General features: G+C 36.3%; 1 protein-coding gene across 1 annotated transcript in view; it reads left to right on the forward strand.

Annotated features, from left to right (window-relative positions):
• LOC136364139 (adhesion G protein-coupled receptor A3-like) overlaps positions 1-26,437 on the forward strand; it is a 257,612-nt gene that overhangs the window by 183,868 nt on the left and 47,307 nt on the right. Inside the window, exons 13-14 of the mRNA XM_066323790.1 lie at positions 24,410-24,617; positions 25,542-25,750. Coding sequence (XP_066179887.1) covers positions 24,410-24,617; positions 25,542-25,750 — 417 coding nt within the window. The remainder of the gene's footprint in view (positions 1-24,409; positions 24,618-25,541; positions 25,751-26,437) is intronic.

The following is a 26,437-nucleotide window of genomic DNA, read 5'->3' on the forward strand; positions in this document are numbered from 1 at the left end:
AGTTTGCAATTCTGAGCTAAAATCCAGTTCAAAGCATTGTTTAAGTGTATGTATATGTATATCTATATCTATATATATGTATATATATAGATATATATCTGGGAAAAATTTCTCATGTTAAGTCTTTCTTTCATTCCTTGTTACTGCACGGTAGTTCAAATTGGTTATGTGACTGATTTGTATTTTGTTATTGGTAACATGGTTCTTTTCTTCAATCATACAATACATTCATTAATAACTTACATCGTCATTCATAATACATACATAATTCATTAGTAAGTACAATTCTTAAGGTATTTGAGTACTTTTATATATCTGATACCATATGATCCCAGTCATAAAAGCTGTTTTTGCCATCATGCCTAACAAAGTAATGATTTGACCAAGCAAATTAATAGACTACTTCTCATCTTATTCATAAAATCTGAAAAAGCCCCAAGTAAGGCTTATTTTCCTTTTATTCAGTATTTGTATTCATTAGTGAATATCATAATGATCGAAATAGCAGATGAAAAATATCTGCAGTCAGTTTGCATAAATTACAGCTCATCACTTGAATAAAACAGTGTGAGAATGCTACTGGAGTATGTTGAAAGCCACAGTAGTTTATAAACTATGCTTTTTCACAAAATCATACTGCATGAAGAGAAAGACATGTTATTGTGTTCAATTAAGGTTTTATCTGCCAGTCACATATCAAGGAAAAAGGCTGTTTTAACACTAATGCCTCTGGATGCAGCTGGCTGTTACTGGTAGCTAAGAAACCAAGATCAGAAATTTCAATTATTGGTACTGTGCAAAGTGGAAAATTACTTTTTAAAACATCTATGTTTGCTGAATTTGTTTATTACAGCTAATGTTTGCTGAATGATGGCTGAATATTGATAATTAAGTTTGTAATGAAAGATCCTTTAATTTGGTTATAAATTTATTATATAAACTTAAAGTATTTCTTCCTCAAAATGACATCTGAAGTACAAACAGAAAAGTAACACTTATATTAATAATTTAAATATACCATAAGCAAATAAGGCACTCTCTTACTTGATGGAAGTGTGGTAGCGATGTTTCAAGGTACTTGTAATGCAGCACATATTTATTCAACAAACACCACTATTATTATCAGGTCTATGCACCAAAATCCATTTTAAATACATACATTTTGACTGCTCAGGAATGAAAATAATTAGATTTTATATGCTTCAAGGCAGGTTTTGGTACTGATGATTTAACTACCTACAAAATCCGGTTCATCTTAAATTCCTCCTGATCCATAGCTTGCACACAGTGGATGTTGGAGTAGGTCTTTGCTTAACAAATGCTGACTGAAGTCAGTGACACATTTTTGGCAGATATAAGCTAGAATAATTTTTATTAAATCATTTATTGGTCTCTTAAGGAAATATGTATGTGGAATATGATTTTTTTCAAAGTATGAAAGCCTTCATCTTTGCTTAAGCTGGGAAAGTTTGAGATTGCTATTTCTCCTGCATAACTTTTAAGGCCTCTAGCTTGCTTTTGCCTGTGCAAGTGCTAACAGTGTTGAATGCCAGAGCTGTGCAGTGTACCTGGTATGGAGATTCAATCAGAAACCAGATCCCCTCTTTTAAGGTAGGCATAGGCAGAGGATAACTGGTCAAGCACATAGCAGACTATCTGCTATCCTGCCTGATTAAAATATGGTGTAGGTGCTATATGCTGATGTCTCTTAGACAGTTGGGGACTGCTTTAGATATGCTGCTTCATGAAAAACACAAGTATGCATAGACTGGTTATACTTGCAAGTATCAGTTCAAATAAGTGCATACATGGAAACTATAATGAAAACTTTAAAAATCATGTAACTAACAGCAAAAGTAATCAAAGCAAAAATGCTTGATGGCATCTCGTTTTCATATTAAAATTGCAATAAGAGCAGTTTTTTGAAAAAAAAATACCACATACAGAAAGACCTAAGGCACATAGATGATTCTTTCTGACCCAGATGTTGTAAATTTAGTAGCCTTAGAAAGCACCAGTTCCCAACACAATTTACTGATTATTTCATTTGCCTATTGGACAAATTCAAATCATAGCATAAATATAGGTTCTAAATCTGCATCTGCAAAGCTTTGAATCCAGTCTGTGCCCATTAATTTGGCATGATGCAAATGTGATGGGCAAACTTACGCAAAGTTAAACTGCATCTCATGTGGGCCTTAAATAGAATTTGCTTTAATAGAGCTTTGTATTTAAGCACCAGATATCTGTGTGGGTGTCAATTTAGATGTTCTTGAAAAAAGGTGTACAGCTGCAGCTCAGAGTTCTGGTTTTGTCCAAAATTTTCCAGTTGAAATTCAAGCAATTGAACATTTACAAATACCTATTCTATGTTTTAGTACAATTAAGAACTCTTGGATGCCAAGTACTCATCAGAAGTGTAGTAGAAAATATTTCTCTTAGTGATGGTTTGAGTCACCTTTACAATTTTTCTTTCAAAATGCCATATTTATTTTATGGGAGTAATTACTAAATTTGATGGAAGGTTTGAACATGATTTTTCACACTGTTATTGTTTTCCTTGTCTTGAATGCTGTGTGTTTCATAAAATGCTTTTTAATTCCTCATAAATTCTAGAAAGGAAACACTTAAGCTGTTAATTTGACCAAAAAAATTCAGAGGATAATTTTCCCAATGCACATTTGGAAATTCCGAAAACATCTGCTTTGTCGTGTATATCAGACCTAAAATCCCTATGTAGTCCGGAATAAATAGTGCTAGAAACTGAAACATTATGGAGGTACATATGACTCAAGTTTACTATCAGACTTAAAATGCAAACAGAGGCATTCAGACTTTTTCAGAAAAAAAAATATTTTATGTACAAAAAAATAATTTCCCAGTAACTTCATGTCAATTCATAATTGTACTCAACAGAGGTGTTTTGAGACATGAATAAAGTGTTTTGAACTCACATTAGAAGAAAGATAACTATGAAATAGCATTTTTATACCTTGAGAATGGGAGAAGAACAGATGAAATACTAGTCTTAGTGAAATCAAAGTAAAATTCATGTGCACTTGAATAGTGTAGTCAGGATTTCTTCTTCTATATTTCTTTTAATAAAATCTGTCAATATGTAAATTTATTAGACCTTAGTTGCACCACACAAATACAAGAAAGGGTAAAAGTTGTAATGTTTGGCATGCCAAAGAAGCATTATCTCTTGGCTGCAGACCTGTAAATATGTCCAATGTAGCTAAAAAGAAAGAGAATAATGTAGTTAACATTTAAAGTAAAATTTAGTCATGCTAAATCTTGGACTTGAAATTTAAGATAATTGTTCACACTATAATCAACATCTTTGCTGGGGGCTATAAAAGCATTATGCATTATATCAGTTATAGAACCCAGCACTGAATGCACCAGACAGATAGAAGAGATACAGGGACAAGACAAAAATTAATGCAGCCAAAGAATGTAATTGAATGTGCTTTGTCTATTATCAGCTCTTATTTTCTCTGTGAATTTGCCTAGTCCAACTTCTGTCTGCTGGGTGAACTTTTTCCAGTTCTGTTGTTTTACCTCATCCTAATTTTCATGTATATTACCTAGTCCTTATAAAAATAAGGACTAGTTAACAGGTCTTATGCCGCATTTTGAATCTGTACCAATGAAAAAGGGGTTTTTTAAATGAATTAAGCCCTTACCAGTTATGATATACTTTAAAGTATGAGTTTGTATGCTTAAATCAAGACCTATTTTTTTTTTTAACAGCACAGATTAGGCCACTTCTGACACTGTTGTCTTCAATGGGTTTGTTGTAGTTTGGACTGACTGGACACTACTGTACAAGTCTGGTGATGCACAAGTAAAAGCAGAAGCCAGTTTGCTCTGTTTCTTGCTGTGTTACTCTGGGCTGAAGAAAAAAAACATCAGAAATAATGGTATCAATCAAAGAAATTGCATCATGAATAAACATGATTAAGGTTTGAGTTATCAGCTAAAATAATGGCATTTTAGCATAGTCCATTTTGGTCTGGGGCTTTTTGGGTATAATTTAAATTTCAAAGACTCGTGATTCAAGGCTGAACTTAGCTGGTCAGTCACCAAGACTGTACTAAATTTGTAAAATTCATCTGTGAAAAGTTATGCTATAACAGTTTAATTCTAGTTTTTGAAACAGATAGTATAGTGAAGGATCTTCAAGGACTTTCTGCACTGCAAGGCCAAAACAATTAAAGGTTTAATCACATCTCTGGTGGTTAAGGTTGGTAAAATCTCTCAGGCAATATGTGATAACCGTTTTATAGTTTTTGGTTATGTAGGCACTAGTTCAAATAATTATATTACTGGACTGCCTTGTAACATTTGGATAGCTCATTTCTGTGCTATCCATTACTGATGATGTAGACCACACTGTTTCCATAGAGATGATCTCTCTCTTTTATCTCTTGTCATATAATTCTCGATGCAACACATTAAATACTCTAACAGAGCAGAGGGGAAAATTTTTCTCTGACATCTACCCCGTTGCTTTGAACTTCAGTTTTGTTTATTCCTATGAAAATGGTGATCCTTTTGATTCATGTTTTCAGAAAATCAGAGAATTGTGAGACAACGTAGAAGCAGTTGCCCCTTTTAACTGGTCCATTGTTAAAGAGCTAGTGAACTGCAGTTTGTGGTTAGGACCATAGGTTTTAAGACAGGACTTTAAAATTGTGCGTTTGAACTTTCAACTTAAATTCAGACTGTGTGGAGGTTTGTTAGGGGTTAGGTTTCTTTTCTTTTTTTTCTTCTTACATATAGAATTTTTCCCGTAAGTTGCTAAGAAACACTGACTACTGGGCACTTACGGGTACTTGAGAAAACAAAGAAGTGGCCAAGCTCATGGGGAAGAAGGGCATCTGGTTGCGTTTCTGTCAGTCTGGGGCGTTTCTCTCCGAGGGTCAGAGGTACTGCTGCTTGGGCAAAGGAATTCGCTGCCACGGCAGTCCCCCCAGCCCGCAGCTCCTGCTTCTTCCGTGGGGTGAGCCTCTGCTCTGGGAGAGCAGCCATTGAGCTGGGGCCTTATTAACACCTACCTCACTTAAAGGGGGACTGATCACCATCTGCTCGTGTGCCCGGGATCCTGAGCTCGTTTTTCTTTCCTGCCCTGCTGGGAGTGGGGACACCGCAGTCCCTTCCCCGCGCCCCTCCGGCTCTGCCCCGCGGCTTTGCCCGGACATCCCCATGGCTCAGCTACCACTGAGAGCTTCTGGTGCTCCTCATCCACCAGCCCAGGATTCCTGCTCATTCCTGCTCATTCCTGCCGGGTGCTGCTCAGAGTCCTGCGGGGACACCGGGATCAGACCGGCCCGAGGTGTGTGGGGCAAAGCCTCTCCTCCTCTTCTCCCAGCTCGGCCCAGAGGCTGTCACTGGGCTCCTGCTTCTCTTTGTTGTTGATGCCGCAGTGGTTGTTGGTTGTTTGCCTTGTTTCACATACTAGTAAAGAAGTGTTATTCCTGTCCTCATATCTTTGCCTGAGAGCCCCTTTGATTTCAAAATTATAATTATTTGGAGGAAAGGGGTTTACGTTCTCCATTCCAAGGGAGGGTCCTGCCTTCCCTAGCAGACACTCATCTTTCAAACCGAGACAGGGTTTCTTGATGAAATCCATTTGTTGGACTTGTGGAGCTAAAAGATGGCGGGATTAGGAATTTAGGAAGGGGACTGAACCTCTGCAACAGGGGACATAGATTGGTGTGATCTGCAGTGAATTGATGTAATGCCAGTACAGAGGTTGCAGAGTTAATGTGTGTATCAAATACGACAGAGTGTAATTACATGAAAATGACCCTTTCAGATCTGTGGAAAAGCAATTTCAAAGGCAAGTTATATCATATTAGAGACATTTTGTGCCCCCGTGCAGTAATGAAAGGAAGCCTGCGCTCCTGATTTGTTTCAGCTTCTCATGGTGTGCCTCTGATTCCTGGCAGACACAAATAGCTGGACAAAACTGGGACATTTTGGATGTCTGCCCTTACCTTGCCATGTTTATGAGGTTATTTACTGCTGAACAGAGACAAGAAAATCAATTGGTCATTTACCATGTGAGCAAAAGGACACATACTGGAGGTTCTTCTGGTTTGAAACAAATATAATAAATCTATTCTCTAGCCTGTCATGCTTTATGTAGACATCCTCTCCATCACTGTTTTGTCAAAGTGAAGAAATCTGGTTTTCAACAATAAAGGATTCTATTTTAGACAAACTTTGGCCTATACTCAGTGCTTCTGCCTCTTTCAATACCAGTGTTAAGTTTTTTATTGATTAGCTAGGAAAGACCTTCAATGTTTAGGATAAGCAACCCTGCTTGTTGCTGAAAATTACAAGTGAAAACACCGAGTCTGGATTTGAAATCATGCAATATTTTTACTGACTCCCATATGTTCACTGAGATGCAGAGAAAAGATTGCAGCACACCCTGAACTGCTGTGAATTAGCATAGCAGTGTAGAGTTGAATGGCTGATGATCTGCTGCATTCTTTCTTGAACTGCTGATATTATTTAGGTGCCATTTATCAATATTTCCTGCATGAAGAGTACATGTGCTCTCTCTGGTTGGAAGAACAGGCCGATATTGACTTGCATTACTTCCGTTTGCTTTGTTAGATGGGTTTGTTTCTACAAGGTACATACAGCAAGTGATAATTAATGTTCACGGTGTGAAATTGCAAACTCTCCTACACATACAACAAAAAGGATGTGTGCTATACATCAAACCACAAAATTAAAGGTTTTTTTGAAGTGGACTCTGACAAAGCAAATCTAACTATATTATTGGACTAAGGCTTATGATACATTTTCAGCAGGATATCAGGTAACTGCAAAATGCATGTTGCACATGCCTTTTATATACAGCATCTTTCAAGTTCTGGTATCTTTTCTTAAAATCGTGAATGAAAATGGAGAGAGAAGCCTAAGCAGGGAAAAAAAAAATCACAAACCTTTTAAAACCCCTGGTAACCTTATAACATTCTATTCTAAACCATCTGTGAAATTCTCAAATATAATAAATTCAAAAGTTTTACTTTAGATATTCATATTGGTACATACAACAACTCTTGCCTACAGACTCAATTTTACTGTCCACTTCTCCCCACCTTACATAATTATGGACTTCTCTCAGGAACTCTCAGTTCATTATGTACTCACCTATCTAAAACACAACCTTTGAATTGGCTTAATTGCTTCAGTCAGCCATGTCTTAAAAATATCCTATTTGATTATCTCCATAACAGAAAATCTTATTTTCACTGTAAGACTGGAAATGCCAATTGAAGTAGCATAACTTCTTTTATGTATATCTGAAAAGAGGTTAACTGCTCAGAAGAAAATAATCATTTTTATTTTTTCAGTTCATTGATTCAATCCACTAACTAGTCAGACATCAAAATGTCTTTCAAAATGTTCATTTTTAAATTACTACCTTTCCCTTGCTTCAGAGGAAAATATATTTCAGGATTAGATTAAAATGTGATCAAATAAATACATACTTTAAAACATTAAAAAGGTTGGTGTTTCTAAGGAATGTGGGACTGATTGTAAAATTGAGTTGTTCTGTCTACCTTCAGCAGTTAATCAGCAATGGGAATAGTAACGTATTATTGTTAGAATATTTATATTCAAAGAGGAAATGCCAACCTCTCTAGATAAAAAGAGTGTAATCCAAATCTCTTCGTGCCAAAACTGCTATAAAAATAGTGATGGAAATAGAGTGACGACAAAAACTCAAGTTGTTGCAAGTCTCTTCAGCTTTTGGGTTTAAAAAGGGTTGCTGAAGTGGACTTAGGTCTCAGAAACAAATCCTAGGACTTTCCTACAAGGTGAAAAAATACTGGCATGCCAGGCCTTAGCTTTTCTGTCCTTATCAACCAAATAAATGAATGATATTTCCTTCTTGTTGAGCTGTGTATTCTGGCAGACCTGATACAGAGGGAAGCTGCTTTTTGCCCTGGCTTTTAACCTGGCCTTTTCAAATGCTGTCCTGCAGATACCTTAGGGCCTGACCATGATGTTACTTCTGGAGCTTGGTTTCCCTTCCCCCATGTGAGTTCTTCCACATATGGGTAAACGTACCAGTTACAGCATATTTCAAGACCCCAAAAATGGGGGCAGTTTTCTAAAATGAGCTGGTGTTGCTGTATTAGGCACCTGAATATGTAAGGTGCAGGATTTTGTGCCCATATTCCATTATTCTGATAAAAACATTTGCAAGGTCAGATCAGCTGTCCCTATAACGTTCTGGGGGCCACAGGTTCCTTGTTTCCTGCTTCTCCCTCTTTCTTTCTCCTATCTTTTTCTTTAGGTTTTAATTGCCTGATTGACATCTGTTTCGAGGAGATTCACTAATAGCAATTAATGTCTAGAGATGAAGATTCTCATCTCAATTTGAGTTTGTGGACTGCCTTTAATTTGAAAAAGGCATTTAGTTCTGGCTGTCCCTTAGTGAGACAATAAGTGAGGTTTACCTGTTGTAAGCTGCAACGAGTAGACCACAGTCCAGTTGCTGTATGTTCAGGCTGAAATGATTGCAGCTATTGCAGAGCTATCCACAGTGTTATAAAGGAGAAAAAGAGGGTTTGAGTGTAGGGAAGAGGAAAAGCTCCATTTTTTTGAGCTTTAGCTTTGTTTTTGAGGCTTTAGGAATAGACAAATAAAACCCACTCTTAAGAGGAAGAGAACCAGGAGAGGCCTGAATCACAGAAGGAAGGAAAGAATTTGTAGACAGTAAGAACTGTTTAGTCCCACTTTAATAGGTAATGCAATGCAACAGGTCCAAATCTGTGAGGCATACTTGAGAATCCAACAGCAATATCACATATTTGAAGTTGTTTGAGATTAGGGATCTTGTCTGCTCCCATGTAACTCATCAGTTACATTTTGTGACTGTTTCATCGGAATGGAATCCATGTTGTGCGCTGTGAGAGGGCTTTGTGGAATCATGGCAGTGGAGATCTCATCAGAAAATTGGAAAATTTGCATTCAGATATGAATGTGATAGAATGAAAATAATCTCAGAATATCAGACCAGTTTTCCCAATCTAAACTAAAGTTTTTATACAGACACACCCATAAATCAACTGTATTCAAGAAGCATATATCTGACATTTGTTCAAAAATTTTGGTGAGACCTATTTTAGAGGAATGCAGTTGTGAAACTGAATAATTTTTTCCTATTTTTTAAATTGCTGTCTGAAAGACCTTTTGCCTGAGTTTATAATCATAGAAACATTTTTTTTTCACTGTGCTGTAAATAGTTTTTTGAAATGTAACAAGAGAATATTCATTAATGTTAACAGTGCTACTTGAACCCTATTAAGGCATCTTTGACACAAGGGTATAGAGGCAGCTTCAGGGCAAAATGATTCACGTTTGCCTATATTATCATCTTGATTTACTTTTAATTTGTATTTTATTTTATGATATTACACCACAGCTTAATCTAGGAGTTAATGGGTTATTACAAATCTGTTGAAATTCAGTAACAATGCAGTAAATTGTTTTCCCATTGTCATTTACCTTTGAGTGTGCAGCCTTTTTGCTGGCAAAAAATAATTGTTCCTGTCTGAGTTTGTGGATTTGGAGCCCCAGGTTATATTTTATTCCTTCTCTTGCTTTCTGCCTCTTTTCTCCCTTGAAATCTTATGTTTTAACATTTAAACGTTACGCACTCCCATTGTTGAAGATCGAAGTGCTATATAGAAAATCCATTTCTTTTTCTTTCTTGCATGTAGTGTTCCTGTCAGTTCAGTTTAGTGCAACTAAAGAAGGGTCTGATTTCAGTGTGTGCTTGATTTCACATTGCCTGTCACTGATAACAAATGTGTCCACAGTGATCCAGAGCTGAATGAATTTCTGTGCTATTTCCTTCCTCAATCTTTTAGATATTAATCTATGATTATAGTTATTTTTCTGACTTTGTCCTCTGACCAGCATTTTCCCATAAATGACATTAAACCTGAAAGCATTATATTAAAACTTAAACTTTTTATTTGACGTATTTTTCTGATGTTTAGGTTTCAAAAATCGTCAATCACAGATTAAAGATGTATTTCATAACATCAGATTCCTTATAGGCTCTGAATGTTTTGATTTTAAATGCATTGCACTTGTTTGATCGGTTTTCTTTCCTGATGTTTTTTAAGGTCTGTAATGCAACAAGTGCTATGCCATGTGTCAAATGGGAAATCTGCAGTAATGTTTAGTTGTGGCACTTCATCCCAGAAAAATGTGTCAGTGTAGAATGTATCATTAATATGTGCCTAGTTCAGTATGCAATATTTACAGTATCTTTAGTAAATACAGATTCTATTTTTTCTGCCTTTGATTATTTAAGTTGCTTACATAAAGAGTTCTGTACTTAATTTGTTACCTTTAGTTTGGCTATTTTTAATAGCTTAGCCATCTTTTTTTAAGCATTTAGATTCCTCTCTGTCCCCACTGTCGGTGTACAAATGGACAATTGATTCACGTGTTTTATGTTGTTGTGGAGGTTCTTGTTTTCCCTCAGAGCCATACATCCTATTGTTCTGAAGCAGATCTGTTCATCACTGCCATTATGTGTGTTTATCCAATGACAATCATGGAAATATAGAATAATTTAGATTGGATATGAGCTCAAAAATCATTGAGTCAAGCCATTAAGCAAGCACTGCCAATTCCATTACTAAACCATATCTTTAATTGCCACACCTAACATATCTCTTAAATACCTCCAGGAATGGTGACTCAACCACATCCCTGGGCAGCCTGTTCCAGTGCTTGACAGCCCTCTCTGTGAAGACATTTTTTCTGATGTCCAATTTAAACCTCCCCTGGTTGATGCCATTTTGCCTTATTCTGTAACTTATTGCTTGGGAGAAGACAGCAACCTTCTTCAACCAGGTGCCTTTCAGGTAGCTGTAGAAAGCATAAGGTCTCCCCAGAGTCTCCTTTTCTCCAGGCTAAACAACCACAGTCACATCTGACCCTTTACCACAAGAATGCTTGGCAGTCAAAATTATCTGAAGTAGCCAGGTGGCTCCTTCATGCTGATGACCAGACATGCAACTGCATGAAGTTGTACGAGATGTTGTAAATATGATGTATTCCTGTTACTTCATGTTGCTTGGCAGTTTCAAAACCACCGAGCCTTCTCTTTCCATGTAAATTGATTATTGAAAATAAAAGCAAAACCAATCGACCAAGCATTTGTATGACCCAGCAAATCCAGTAGTTTTCTGGAAAAGGAATTTGTTTTAGAATTGCCCAGCACAGAAATGATAGTCCAAGTTTCAGGTTATTTTCGCAGTGGAGAATTGCTGGTTGATACTTTTGATGGGTTAAGCTTTCTTTTCTAGTAAGAATCTGTATAGCGAGTGCACACTGATGATGTTAGTGGTACTACCCAAGGTAATCAACAGCATCATTCAGATGTAAATTTTAGAAAATGATTAAATAAATATTCAAATGCATTTTCTTCACAAGCTCTTCTATGAATGTTGCAGTGTCTCTTCTCCGTATGTTTCCTGCATGTTCATGGGATTAGGAATTTTAGTGGTCCTCAACTTTGTATTGAGCAGAAGATTACTATTCACCTTTAATTTCTAGAGAAAAGTCACTGCAGCTCTCTGAAAATCTCCTAAGTCCTACTTGGATTTAATGTAGTGAGCTAAGTAATATTATGAAACTGAAAATGTTTATTTGTTCTTAAACCAGATTTTTACCTTAGGGTAATGCTGAATTTGTTGACTTAAATCTTTGTTAGAAATGGTCTGCACAAATTCAAACTGATGCTGTATGTGGGAGACAGCTGGTTGTCATGGTAACTGTAGTGCAGTTTTTAATTCCACTTGGTGAGTAATGCTAACACAATGTTGCTGAATAGACCATGGCTTAGCAAGTGCAAGTATCTTGAATTCACCATGTCTGTGTTACACACTAAGAAAATGCTTTGTTCAGATAAATATGCTGCATCGTTTTTGGCTTACTGCTTTTCAACAAAGACGTTAAAAAAGTGTATCTAAAAAGCTAGAGGACATCAAAACCATATGGAGAATATGCTTTTGGTATGGCTCTCAAGGAGCCCCAACAAGATGATAAGATTAGGAGACAGAGAGTAAGACATCTATGACCAGCAAATATGGTTTTGTTTTCTTGTGGCTGTCACTGCATTTTTAATCTGCATCTATTGAAGAAATGCTGGAATATAAAAATTTAGGATGGCAAAAGAGCACAAAATCGCCAATCAATTTTTATTTTTGTGTTTATTTGTGGAAGAAAATAGAACATTAACTGAAGTTATTTCAGTTTGTTTAAGCTGAGACATTCACTTAATGCTCTGCTTAAGAAAAGACCTTTGCTTTTCAGGTAATGTCTCCTATGTGAAAGAAACAAAAGACAATAGCTCTAGGTGTAGTTGGGGAAATAGGATCAAAATTCATTTTTTAGTTTGCTAATTATTCTTTTCTAGGCCCTTGTAATTACTATAATTTTTTTTCTTTAAGTTTGATAATAGAGGAGAATGAGAATACAAATTCTAATGGAGTCTGTGCCCTTGGCAGCAGTGTTTTCATATCATTGTGGGTATACAGAGCTTCCAGGACTCAGAACTCCTGATGATAAAAGTATTTCTCATTGCTGAGATAGACAATTTGGGACTCGGCCAGTTTTTAAAAAATACACTGTCTTTCAGCTAATAATATTAGTTATTAATTTTGTACATGATGTTAGTCCTTGGCATGAGAGACTCTGCTTTTTTCTATATTGATTTTATTTCCCCCTTTTCCTACTTGAGCACATTTCTTTCAGATTCTTGCTCTAAATAATTAATTCATACTCTCAGGTACTCATGTCAGCATCTGGTATAGCAGTAGTAAAAGTCCAGAAGTGCATGTGTAGGATTCACCAAAGTACTCCCATCCAATTTAATGCAGAAAGTAAAACTGGGAAGTCCAGAAGGAAAAGGTAGTGAAATGGTGAACATATTAAGTTTTTATGTTAGAAAATGAACATTGCTACTGTCCAAAATAAAAGCATATCAGTTTAATAGGAGACTAGAAGTGATTCAGCAAGAATGATAACCCACTTAAAAAAAAAAAAAATCCATCAAATGTGGCAGCGGAAGTCCTTGAGAATCTCTGAATTAAACACGCTGTGGATGTGCTTGACTGATAAAATAAAGTCCTTTAAAATAAAGGCCTCTGGTACAAATTTTTGAACACATTAAATATACTGATGCCAGAGGAATTGACCTTTATGGAAAAAGATTAGAAAATCAGTGGAGCAAGAGGGAAAGACCAAGAATATTCAAACCATTGTGAATACTTGCGATATAACAATGTAAACCAATTCATTTTTCTGCTGATTAAATTGCAAGTTTGCTGCTTATATAATTAATTTACAAGACTTTAAAAGTGAACACTTCATGGAATACACACCATTATTTTTAATGAATATGTTGCTGTTGCTTTTTCAATATGCAGGCCCTGCAGCGGTAATACTTGAGAACTTCTATTAATTCAAAAGCCGTGAGCAAGACAAAAAGGCTGTGTTTTCCCATTCAGTCCTGTAGTACACTGAAAACTGAAAGCAGCTTTATATTTGGAAGAATTAAGATAGTTATGTTTCTCTTTTGTTTGATCTAAGAAATGGGGAGAGAAGACTGAGCTGAGTTCTTAGTTATTACTATACGAGTCTCATCCCATGTAACTTTAGCTAGGTTAGCACCTATCTGAGTATTTGAAGGAATCTCTAATATCCCAAATCTCTTGCATTATATTAGCAATCTTCATTCTCAACAGTTACTGAATTGGAATGAGGAGATTCTCCTCCTGGGCTTAGTTCAGACCTCAGCTGGATTCAGTCACTGTATAAGAAGTATCAAGTGACCTCTGGTGTCTGAAATCCAAGGGACTCGCTTGACTGAGAGGGATAGAGTGCACACTGCCCCAGAAATACTACACCATCCTCAGCCAATTTAAACTAGGCATTTTCAAGTGATGAGAGGTAACAAGAACTGATAATGTGTGCAATATTTTAAAGTCTTAATCAGGGGAACATCACTATTTCACAAGCAGCTGAGCTACAAGACTTGATTTGACTAGAGGATTAAGATTTTAATTCAGTCAGCTTTTAGAACTAAAATTAAAAAGTCTGTGTCAAGTGATTATTTATGTGGTAACAAAAAAAGAATTGTACAGATTTTAGGTGTTTTCTTAGCATCTGTAAAAGATTAATAAATAAGAGGTAAGTTTCTTCCAACCTTCTTAAAGTGAATGAAGTGTATAAAGTGATCAGTAGGTTGGTGGAGATCTGGTCTGAAGAGGGTTCATTCAGACTTCACTTCCATTGTGATTGGATTTGGATTTTACTGTGGATAATGCTAGCAAATATTTTTTATTTTCCCATAATTCTGTGGCAAAACTCCTAGAAAATCGTAGTAGAATCAGTCAAGGTAGATAGTCCCTAAGGTCTTATTAGAACAGAAGTGTGTCCAGATAAACTAGTGGTCTGTGGTGAGAACAATGAGTGATTCAGCTGGAAGTAAAAGTGTTCTCCTTGGCTCTGAATGTTTCCTGACTGAACTGAAGGACCAACACCACAGATTTTCACATGAACTACAGACACAATGTGCCCGTGGATGTATCAGCAGGCATGGTGTTTGGCCAAGAGCTAAATTTCAGAAGTGAAATTTTGACTAATATTTCATTGTCATTCTGAGCTCAATATCTTGTATTTTGTGCTGAATCCTGAAGATGTGTGTGAGACTTACAGAGCAGGGTCTGGGATTCTGCACAGGAGCTTTGGGGAGTAGCAGCTACTGGTAGCTTCAGACACTGGCAGTAGTGGAATGTTTCTCCTCCTTTATACTCAACATCTCCGTTACAGGAATTCTCTGAAAATGTCACTTGCCATCACTGACACACATCCACTTTAGCTCTATGCAGCTCAAGGCCCTTGAGTACTTTCATCCAAATGCAAATATGTCTGTGACACAGATCCTCTGTCTTGCTGATGTAACTGCACTTACTTAATTTCCTTTTTTTACATTTCTTCTTACCACACGTCCTTTCTGACTGTACTGATAAATTGACATGGCTGAAACTCAGAAAGCAAATTCTTGTTTTGGCAAGTTGTAAATAAAGATATATCTGTTTTTCAAAATTGAAAAGTTAGTTTTGGGACAGGAGGGAAGAAATCATATTTGCTCCTGTTGAGGAGGTATAATTTCTTGACTATTGTGAGGATAGTGAACTCGGATCCTGCAACAGTGGGAAGGGAGACATGGCTGTGAATAAAAGGGAACTAAAGGAAAAGGTATCTTCTGCTTTCTTTTTCACATACTTAACTGTCTCTGTATAAAAAAGCAAAGGAATGTAGTGATCTTGCATCTGCTTCTAGAAATGTGTGCCTTGCCCAAGCTACAGCTTGCAAGAGTCGTGCTGGTTGGATTGTTTAATGACTATAGGCAACAGAGATCATTCTTGATAATATCCAAATGACTCAAAATCAGAATATTGAGTCATTTCATGTTCTAAAAATTTTAAATTCACTTCCTAAAGAATCAAAAATCCTAAAATTATTTTCAGCAGTTTCAGCTTTCCTCCAGTATCAGAGAGGGACAATGTTTCAGTAGTCATCAAGCAGCCATGTCAGCATTTCATTGCAGTCATCTTTATGAAAAGGCAGCATCAGAAAAACACTTGGACTTCTGTACATCATAGGCAATGTGGAAGCTCACTTTGCCTCAGGAAAATTGTATCAATATAGTTTATTAAAAATTTCTTTTTTTAAAAAAGATAGTTTTCAAAAACCTTTTTCACTACATTCCCACTTACGTTACTAGATGAACTTTATATTTATCTTAGTTGTGTGACTATCACATCAGTGAAATCAGAAGTCTTATCATCTTGTATGATTAAATAATTGCAATGTACATTCATTGAATTCAGTTTTGAATTACTGTATTACCTAATGGTTGCATCACTCACTACTCATAAATGTATCTGTACAAATTATCTAAGTCTTTAGAAAAATTATAATGTCTGTAATGATAGGTACTGCACTCTACCGAAATGTATATGAATTTTGTTCAGTGCAGAGAAGCCACCAAATAGCCTATCTCCTTTTAATCAAATTGTGCCTCTCCAACTTTAGAAATAACTTTGGTAACACTTTATGTATGACTGTTGGGAAATATTCTCTTTGTTCTCCTTCATAATATTTTGTTACAAATTATAATCACTAAGCTATGCAGAAATAGTCTTATGATGCCTACATTAACACAATTCACCTAGTAGAAAAATAAATTAAAAGTTATCATGGCAAAAAAAAAACTTATGTATGCCAGTTAAGTCAGAATTCAAATGGTTCCTATTTCTAAACTGGTAATATTTATGTGTAATTGAATTTGGTGGTCAATGAGCTGTAGAAGATATTTTGATTAGTTAGGTATTCTGTATAATTATGATGTCCCTCCTAAGAGCCATGGAGATAGCTTTGCAATTATGTAGCTGAAAGTTCCACATAGACAGCTCATGAAATTTTTTTACTGTCCTTATATTTTAAAATTCTAGCAGTTTAGAAATGCATCCCATCCTCTGACTGCATCTGCAACAACTAAAACCACAGTATCAATGTAGTAAACTTGAATATTCTTATGATCTTTCCTGAAAAAATTAATACGTTTAACGCCTGAAGATTAATTGAGCTTCTAAATAAAAAGGAAAAATACTCCTTCATCACAGGCTGTTTAGAGAAAAATGCAGCATTCTAGAAGCTAATGCACCCCTGACAGGCCCAGTGAACCAAACTCCTGACAGGATGAGTTTTCCTGTAGAGTGCACTGCCAGAAGCCATACTTTTTAAAAATGAAGCTGCAGTGAGTCTCTGTAGGTCCACAGCTCATAGTGTGAATGTTGGAGTGCATGTAAAATCCTTTAAGACTTCACTGATCTTCCCCAAAACCCTGATAATTTCTAGCTGATAACTCAGAAGCCACCCTTAAGAACTCTTAAATTCCCAGGAAGGTGAATTCTATGCATTCTGTGGCATAACTTTTTGCAATATGGCAAGTCAGTTGTGGACCCTGAATTGAAGGCAGTCATGTAGTTCTGTCTGAAAAAGATTTTGCCTGCAGCTCTTACATGTGTCAAGCATGTTTTCAAAAAACTCGTTTCTCAAAAAAATAATAATATAGTCTTTACACTTCTAAATCACACTTTTTTCCTACCATGTCTTTATAGTTTTTTTTAACTCTTTTTCTTCTTAGGTGAGATTTTTATGAGCTCTATTAGCTATATATTGGGGATGTAAGTAGAAAGTTCAAAAATTTTTTTAATCAGGAAATTCATGAGTTCATAGAAGGAATTTTAAACACTTCTTGTAAAACAGAGAAATAAATCAAACCCTTCTAACTTCATTTTGTAATTCTGTCATAGAGCTTTCAAATACTCTCTCAAGAGTAGATGATTTTCTGTGTCCATAATGCCTGAAAAGTATCCCACCCTCTCAGTTATAAAGGCTAGGAAATATTTGCGTATTTTAAGTCTGCATTTTTGCTCTTGGCTAATGTCCTATTTGTCCTTGTGCTCATGCTGGCCATTTGCTTACAGGACTTTCATTTTGCCAGGCTAACAAAGCTAAGCTCCTTTATTCTTCACTTGTGAAAGAAATTATTCATTCTAAGAGTGACCCTAATAACCATCCTCTACATCCATTCTGGACTGACTTCTCCTCAGCCTAGCTGATCAAAATTGTGTATTATATTTCTGATTAGGCCTTTAAAACCAGAATATTTACATGGAAATGAGTCATCTTGTATGTTCTGGATTGTATTTGTTGTCTTTTTTTAATTGTTAAATGATAATGGCTCTGAGTCATCCCGTGATCAACCAGTGCTTTCACATCCTTGTCCTTTTGCTTTCCAAAGTGGCCTGTTTCATCAGTTTGTAATAGACAATCTCATTATAAATATGTAAAGCGTGATTTAGAGCATTGTCTTAGATGGCATTCCTCTTTGTTTCAAGGTCATCAAATAAAAATTGGAAGTCTTTAAGCTGTTTTTCATTCAAACTTTGGATATATTCACTCCAGCCTTTCTCCTTTCAAAGTAAATAATTGTATTATCAATTGTAGCTTGTTCTTTATTCACTTGAGACTAATTGCTACTGGTTCTTAATGTCTCAAAAGAAATCAGGTGAATTTTATTGTCCTGTCTGGAAAAATAGTTATCGAGAATTATCATTTGGGTCTGGCATTATTTACCTTTGGTAAATGTACTTTGTGTCCCTTCATATTATTTTTCTTTAAATGCTTGGGGTTTTTTTTTGCTGTTTTTTTGGTCACTTTTTCCTTCACAATAGCTCATTAAGAGGTCAGTTGTTGCCTATAAATTTGCACATATTCTCGCTTTCTTAGAAAGTTTGCAAGATGTTCAAATATGAAGTATAAAATCCTTATATGGAGACTTCTGTTTTTTACTTTTATTGGAAAAGGGCTACTGACAGTCAGATTTCCAGATTTTTCTACATTATCAGCTTTTCTAAAATTTCAGTGCTGTTTGCTAAATCTATTTCTATAGCATGACTAGAAAGCTTTTTATTATCAATTAGGAGCAACTTCAAAAATTAAGATTTTTTTGTATCTTTTGATGTAATTTGCATATATTTCTTATTGATGCCACATTTTCACTGTGCATCAAATCACCTTTTATGCTTGGCTAGAACAGAGATGTCTTGGACTCCATACTTAGTTTTCCAGATATTGAGATGGATGTGCACTGAGAATTACTACATTATGACTTTATCACATAATAATCCCAACACGCATAGCAATTTTGTCTCAGTAGTCAAGTGATTTTATGTTGCATTTTTGGAAGTACTGCTTCATTTCATCCTGGGAATCTATATAAACTTTGCTTTTCACCTGCTAGTCATCCCTGAGTCTTTCCAGACTTGTGTTTAAACAGCACTCTGGAAATAACAGTTAAACTACAACAAATTAGTAGCAAGATTATGTAGGTAAGTTAGCATGGCTGGGGAACTCCTGCTTTCCTTGCTTGGTACCATCCCATTAAAAAATAAAAATACAATCCTGTTTCTTTAGCACCTGGCAAGTTGCTTGTCTTCTATAAGCATTTCCAAACTGGCATTGTTTTTCTTATATTTAAAAAACCTTTATTTGGTGTTTTCCCATCTGGTCTAAATTTTATGGCGCTTTTTGTTGATGCTTTTCATACCAGAGAAAAGAGATCAGAACTCATGCAAAGTCTACCTAAAGCCTCACAGCACTGAGACAAATGCCTGTTCTTATCTCATATATTTTGTGCTGAGATAATTCCAAGAGAGTGTTGCTTAAATGCCTACCAGGAGAGACAGCTGAAAAAAACAATTGTGCCTCTTTTCATTTGTTAACAACTAAACCTTTAACATAAACCACAAACTGAAATCTTTCATTGCTTCTTATGATCTGCTGTCTCATTTGAGGGACTAAATAAAATCTATTATACACATAGATACTTTATTTGCTTGTTTTTATTAGGATGACCGCACTGTTAACTCAGTACATATTCACTAATACAGCTATTACCTATAGAGCTTAGTTTCTGCTTTTTTTTACTGTAACTTTATATAGCTTGTGCCAATTTTGGCAGCACCCTTGTGTCTTTAATAATTTAATATATGGTGTCTTGCATTATCTCTACACCACCTTATCAGATTCTTTGAAATCTGGAAACAGTGAAGATGCTTTTCCAGTTCTTCTACAGGTTTTAGGTGAATTAATTTACTTTTTTTCTATTCCCCTCCAGACTTCCTCTGACCTGTTGTTAAGGTGCTGGTTTTTAAGTCAAGGAAATTGCTGACTGGAAAAAAATATACCTTATGACTGTTCTGAGGAGTAAGACTTGGATGGTTTCCTATGAAATATATTTTATCTTAAACAGAAATGCTGTGCCTGAACTCAAAAATCAATCTAGTACCAAGGCATAAACAAGGAAGAGTTAATAGTTTGATTTTTGTCATTTCACAGTGGTTACCAAGTACAGTTCTTGACAGTGATTGTTTGATAATCAGTATTATGCTAAATTTTAGACATGTCGAACACTGTAATGGGAAAGCAAACCTTCAAGAGTAAATGGGAGCAGGTCTCTTACAGGAATTATGAAAGTAGAAGGGCCAACATATCAGAGTCACCAAAGGCAAGAGGCTGTCTTTCCTAAACACTTAAAAATTCCCTCTAAATGCTAGCACTGATTATAAGAAATGGACTGCTATCAGAATAAAACTGCCTAGGGAACAACTTCACTTTAAATCTTTCATTTTTCCCTTAAAACATTTTTAATAAGGGTCACACATGCATGAGTTGCAAGAATTCCAAGTGTCTGTAGCTCTCAATATCCCGAGGACCATTTGCTCTTTAGAATGAGATTTTTCATTGAAGTATAAAACTTTTAGAATACAGTTGGATTTATTGGTTCTGTTTTGTTGCCTCAGATATTTTGAAAAATTACACACACACAAATAGGTCTAAAATGGAAACAAAACCCAGAACTTCAAAAGTACTTAGAAAACTGCTAAGTGCTATCCAAACTATGGTTCAGAGTGTTTAAAAAAACCTTTCCAAATTCTTCTTTTTGGAAATTTGACCAGGTTCCAAGAAGTTCTAGGGGCCAGGAGTCCTAGGAGGCCTCTCAGAAAATCCTAAGGGCTGGGTTAGAGCTGATAAGCCCTTTTTCCCTGGCTGCAAGTCACACAGGAGATTTTCAGATATCTGGGCAGATGACATGGAAGACACTCAGAGAGTTTGAAATTTGCATCATTTCCATCATATTTATGTGCAAATGGGTGCATGTCTGTGAATAGCTTTCATTTTAAAATACAGGCATTTTCCAGAAGAAAAATGCTCTTTAGAAGAATCTGCCCTGTGTTCAGGATTCCCTTTTTCTAATCAATGCCAGTACAATCCAGTTAATAGAGCTAAAAGTGAAATGGAGTCATGATGGGATTATTGACATTCTGTTTTGAAAACACTTACAGAATGTCTAAATCCTGACTGGTGAATTGCTGACACAAACTGTAAGCTTTTCCAGGAAAATATAGGATGCCAGTGCTGACCTGTCATTGTAAAGCTGTGGTTCCTGTGGTGGATCTGTATTACTCTTTTTCCCTTCTCAGAGGGGCAGGCAGTTTTTTTGCCACTAGCATGCTCAGAAATTTTAGTTCATATGTGATGTGGTGATATATAAATCACCCAAATAAAAAAATTAAACAAGATTATTTATGTGAATTCTGGACCATCTGAGGCACAGTAATTCCCTCAGTACTTCATGTTGCTGTCATTTGTTTTAGTAATAGGTTTTAGTATTGCATTTAATCTCTGAGTTTTGGAGCATCTTACAGGACAAAATAAATGCCATAATTTTTATCTAACTTAAGTGAGAGGGAAACTGGGGCAAGAGATGGGAACTGACTTATACCTCACCTCCCACAAGCTTAGCAGAATACAAGACTGAACCTTCAGTCAGGTTCCTCCATCCCTTACCACAATAATAAGAATTACCTCAGTGCTCAGATCATCCCTCTCATGTGAGTAATGAGTAATACTACTGAAAATTCTCACACATCTTAGATGAAAATAATGCGTTTATTCATATTTTTAAACAGCACTGTGAATGTGTGGGCCTTCTCACTATGTGCATTTTTCACTAATATCCTACCACGGGATCTTGTTGGCAGGCATGTCGCTGTAGCAGACAGTTGGATGTTTAATTTTGAGGAATTTCTAAGTAAATATTTGATGTGCAGCAAGTAGTTTGAGTTTATGTGTACATTTGTCCCTTTGCCCTTCACTCCACCAAACCACCTGCCCTCAAAAAAAATTGAAGTAACAGGTAGTGTAAGTGGGCAGCATTCACAATAAATTGTACTCTAGGAAGTGACTGTAGGCAATTATTTAGTGAAATTTATTAAATAGTTTGTGTTATGGGTATTCATATTCATTTTGAGCAGCCAACAAGGGAGAAATGCTCTCCTGAAGTCTGATCAGGGAAACGTTTTCTGTAAATATGTCTTTTCGTCAAGTAAATAATTTGATGTTGCTGCGCGTTTGAGATTTGCTCAGTCAGCCTGAGCAGTGCAACCACTCCACACTAATTCCATTTGTGGGCTGTGTGCAGCTTCTCTTCCCTGCATCTGACCTTGCCCCTGTGATGTGAAGCTGTGATCTGTGGGAAGGGTTGGGGCACAGTGGCCAGGTTCCTCCTCCCTGCTGTGTGCTGAGGGTCTCTGTGGGCAGGGAGCTGAGGAGAGGTGGATGGGGTGGATTCAGCCCGGTCCTGCCCCAGCTGCCTGAGCTTCAGCTGTTGCTCCCACCTCCCCAGTCCCACAGGCCAGCTCTGGCTACACCATTACTTTTTCTTATTAGTGTCAGTAAGTCCCAATGGAGAAGCAATTAGAGAACTACAATAAATTAGATGATTTCCCCTCTTAGCAAAAGTGCTATAAAACTGTTGTTTTCTCTGGTTTGTGTAGGGCTGCTTTTGTCAAGTCATAGCACATTGTTGCTTAACCCAGTGCCTTTAGCTGTTGGTTTCATTATCATAAGCTTATTCATATGCTTCTAGCTTTCTCTTTTTGTGTATAATGAGTAATTAGTGGAATTTAATATGTCATCATTGTTGCTTTTTCCAGCACAGAATAAAAATCCAGTATAAATGTAAAGTTAATCACACTGTAACCTCTCTTACACTTCTGTATATCTTCACATAAGTCCTCTAGAGTGATCTGGAGCTTAAATACCACTTTTAAAAAACTATGTGCACACTTTTTGATACTACCTTTAGGGCCAGAATGGTACCATCAGAGGTTCAGCATATGCAGATACTTGGGATATCATAGAGTAAAATATGTCTTTTTCAAATGATGAGATAAAGCCAATTATAACAGCTTTAGTAAATTAGACAGTGGGAACAATCTCAGGATGAGTGCTTGATGTTTAGCTCAGTTAATACCAATTAAAGCCTTCATAATAATTCAAAATTCTAATGTAGAAATGTTCTGTTGCTATTTGCTCTTTTTTTTCCTGAGTGGTTTTAATGAGCAGCATTGCCTAGATTGAATACTTACTTTAAAAAGGATGGTTTTGCCCTTTTACTGTTAAAAATCTGAAAACCTTCCTAAAATATATATACAGTGTGTAAGGAAAATGGTGTACAAAAGTCTTCATCTCTTTATTTAAACATCCAAATGACATCACAGACTACTTGTGCTTTTCTTCCATATTTATTGCGTGGTCACTAGATGCTTCTCATACTCAATTTTAGTTTGCTGATCTCTGTTACACCTTTTATCTTTCACATGTGTATTTCTCCTAGCACATGGATGTATATTAATGTCATGTTTGTTTATATGGTTGTGAAGATCATTGTTTTACTTCTGAAATAGGTAATGCACATGTGCTATGAGCAAACTGTGGTAATCTATGTAAATTATGTGCACAGAGCCACTCTGCCCTTGGGGGAAATGCAAATTAGAACATTTTGTAGTTTGTTTGTTTTTAAATACATACACTTTTCACATCAAGGCTCAGGACAGACTCCCTGTTTATTTCCCATTGCTCATCATTTGTTATTCCTTGTAAATATCTCCGTGTTTAATGATTAGTTTGCTACTTTGGCAGGAAAAAAAAATGCTTGAGGAGTGAAGTCCTCAGAATACAATGTTTGGTGTATTTTATAGCTCTGCTGTAAGGGATTTATCTGCTTGTGAAAGGGTATAGAGCACACGACTCAAAGCCATTATAGTGATCTGACAGTCTTCATTCATTTTCTCCCAGTGTTGTCTTGTTTTCTTCTTTTACATTAGTGTTTGTAATATTTTTCAATCCTGCATGACTAAAACATAGTTAACTGATTTTCCTTATATCAAGCAAGGAAAAACATATTCCTAAACTCTGTTGTTCACTGCACTTGCAGTTCTCTGCAGATGTAATTTGTTTTAATAATAAAATTATTTTTATACTCTTTAAGTACCCTTTTGGAGAAATGTTTTAATGTAAGTTGTCTGATTCTATTTTAAGTGAAGGAGAAAACCTGGTAGAGGTTGTCTCTTTAAATCAGATCTGCAGTGTTGATGGACCCTCTAGCAGGCACGGTAAGAACCATTCTCACCTCTGCAGCAGGGAGCTTGACCATATAGACTCTCACATTCAATCAAAACGTTTTCCCTTTTAATATGCACTGTACCAATCCTATTCCCATGGTTACAGCCCGTGCTTCTTTGGTTGCTTCCAGTCTGTTGGAAAAGGAAGGCAGCATACATTTCTTGTACAGGAGTTTAAAACATCATGAAAGCAACCCTGTTGTGATTTGCATTTTAAATGTTTCTTTTTTTTTCTCATTGTACAGAATGCTGTAGCAGTAGCTTCAGTTCATTTGCCACAGTCTGTCTTCTCTCAGTCTTCAGCCTGGCAATCTGTTGATAACTCCACTTGCAAGCTACAGTTTATTGTCTTTCGGAATGGAAAACTCTTTCCTAGCACAGGAAACTCATCAAATCTCGCAGATGATGGGAAACGTAGGACGGTTGCCACACCAGCTGTTTTTGCTAAAATAGGTGAGAAGCTGCTATGCATTATTTTCTTTAATCTAAAAGCTACGGTATACTTGCTCGTGTAGAGAATAGAGGGGCAGAGTATGCAGTGTGCTGAGAGGCTGGAAACAGTCTCTGTCCTTAGTACAATGTTTGCAATTGTTCCTATCTGCACGATTTTATTCAGATTGTCCTGCAAATAAAGAAATGCCCTTGCACTACTATTAGAATGCAAATTCTGGGTTACTGTTTATTGACTGTGTTGTTACAGATGCTTGCTTCTTAAAGCTATCGGTCAGAGCCTTGTTTTACTCTTTACAATTGCAGTGTTAATGTCCTAGACACTAGTAAAAATAAGGCTTTTGGAGGGGGAGTAGTGCCCTGTTGCATGTATCAATACTCAGCAGGATACTTTCTGATACAATGGATGTAAAGCAGGTGTTGTTAAGGACTTTTGTCTAAATAATACACATTGTATGTGCTAGTGAGTCATTATTTTGATTAATTATTCACCCATGCAATTTTACTAATTTAGTCCGATACTCAGTAGTGCTCTCATTTCTATTAACATTTTTAAATGTCTGAATGTGACTTCCAAAGTGCAGTATTGTCTCAGCTATTAATCATGCCACAAAACTGAGCCGTTTCTGCAGTTACACGGGCAATAGTGTAATACTGGTCGTAACTGAAGAAACTGAAACAATAAAAAGGTCTCTTTTGAGAGGAATGATTACAGTATTTTGGCACAATATGTGGTTGTAATGCTCTGATTTATTTATATCATTGCAAACTTCTCTGATGTGAGCACTACCTTTGATTTTGAGCATTAAGATTTTAAGTTTAGTGGCTTTATTCCCCGTAGTTTAGTGTATCTGATCTCTTCTCAGAGCGTTCGTCACTAAAGGGTTTTCCACTCCGTCTCTCTGATTCAGTTTGTTCCTTTTGCAGATGGGTGCAGTTTTGGAAACCTCACCAGCCCTCTTACTATAGGATTGAGGCACTTTGCACGGGGTATAGACCCCATTGCAGCCTTCTGGGATTTTGACCTTCTAGATGGACATGGAGGCTGGTGGGGAGAAGGGTGCCACATAATTAGTTCTGCAGGCAATATTACCACCATTCAGAGTACACACTTCAGTAACTTTGCAGTGCTAATGGTAAGTATATGACTTAGCAAATATACCTATATTTTTCTCTCTCTCTGTTTTGCCATACATTTATGTTCTTTTTACATGCATCTGTTTCATTCTGACTTGTCAGTAGCTGACCTTCTGGGTTTTTATAATGTTTAGCATAAAACAGTCTAAAAGTAAGTTACTTAACTGCTAGTAAGTGAATGAACCTGGTGGTCAGTTTTAATATCCTGAGACAGGCCTAATCAGAAATGACATTAACTTCAGTCTTATAAATGAAAGTTCCATCAAGGCATGATTAGTACATAATGGTTATAAATTATAGGACAGGGTTTAAAAATGTATACTGCTGTGTGCTTTTACATCAGCACATCTCAGAGGCTGGTCTGCTTTTGTTCCTGCCCTGCACTGTGTTGATCATACTAATTAGTTGCAGGCATACCGCAATGTTGAATCATTTAATAAATGGAGAGTAATAACATCTTCTGCTCTTTTAAGTATGGACAGAGCTGTCCTTGTTGATTCTGTAGGAGTTTTGGTTTGTGTGCCAATGCTGATAGCCTACTTACGAAATTGCTGTTTGTGAAGAAAAATATTCCTGTGCAGTGCTAACACATCAGCTGCTTTGCTCTGTTCTCAGTCACACTTACAGTTCCCATTGCAGTTATTTAACTAACCTGCTTAACAGAAAGTTACCTTCATGAAAGCAAA

Source organism: Sylvia atricapilla, chromosome 8 (genome assembly GCF_009819655.1).
Source record: "Sylvia atricapilla isolate bSylAtr1 chromosome 8, bSylAtr1.pri, whole genome shotgun sequence".
Lineage (NCBI taxonomy): Eukaryota > Metazoa > Chordata > Aves > Passeriformes > Sylviidae > Sylvia > Sylvia atricapilla.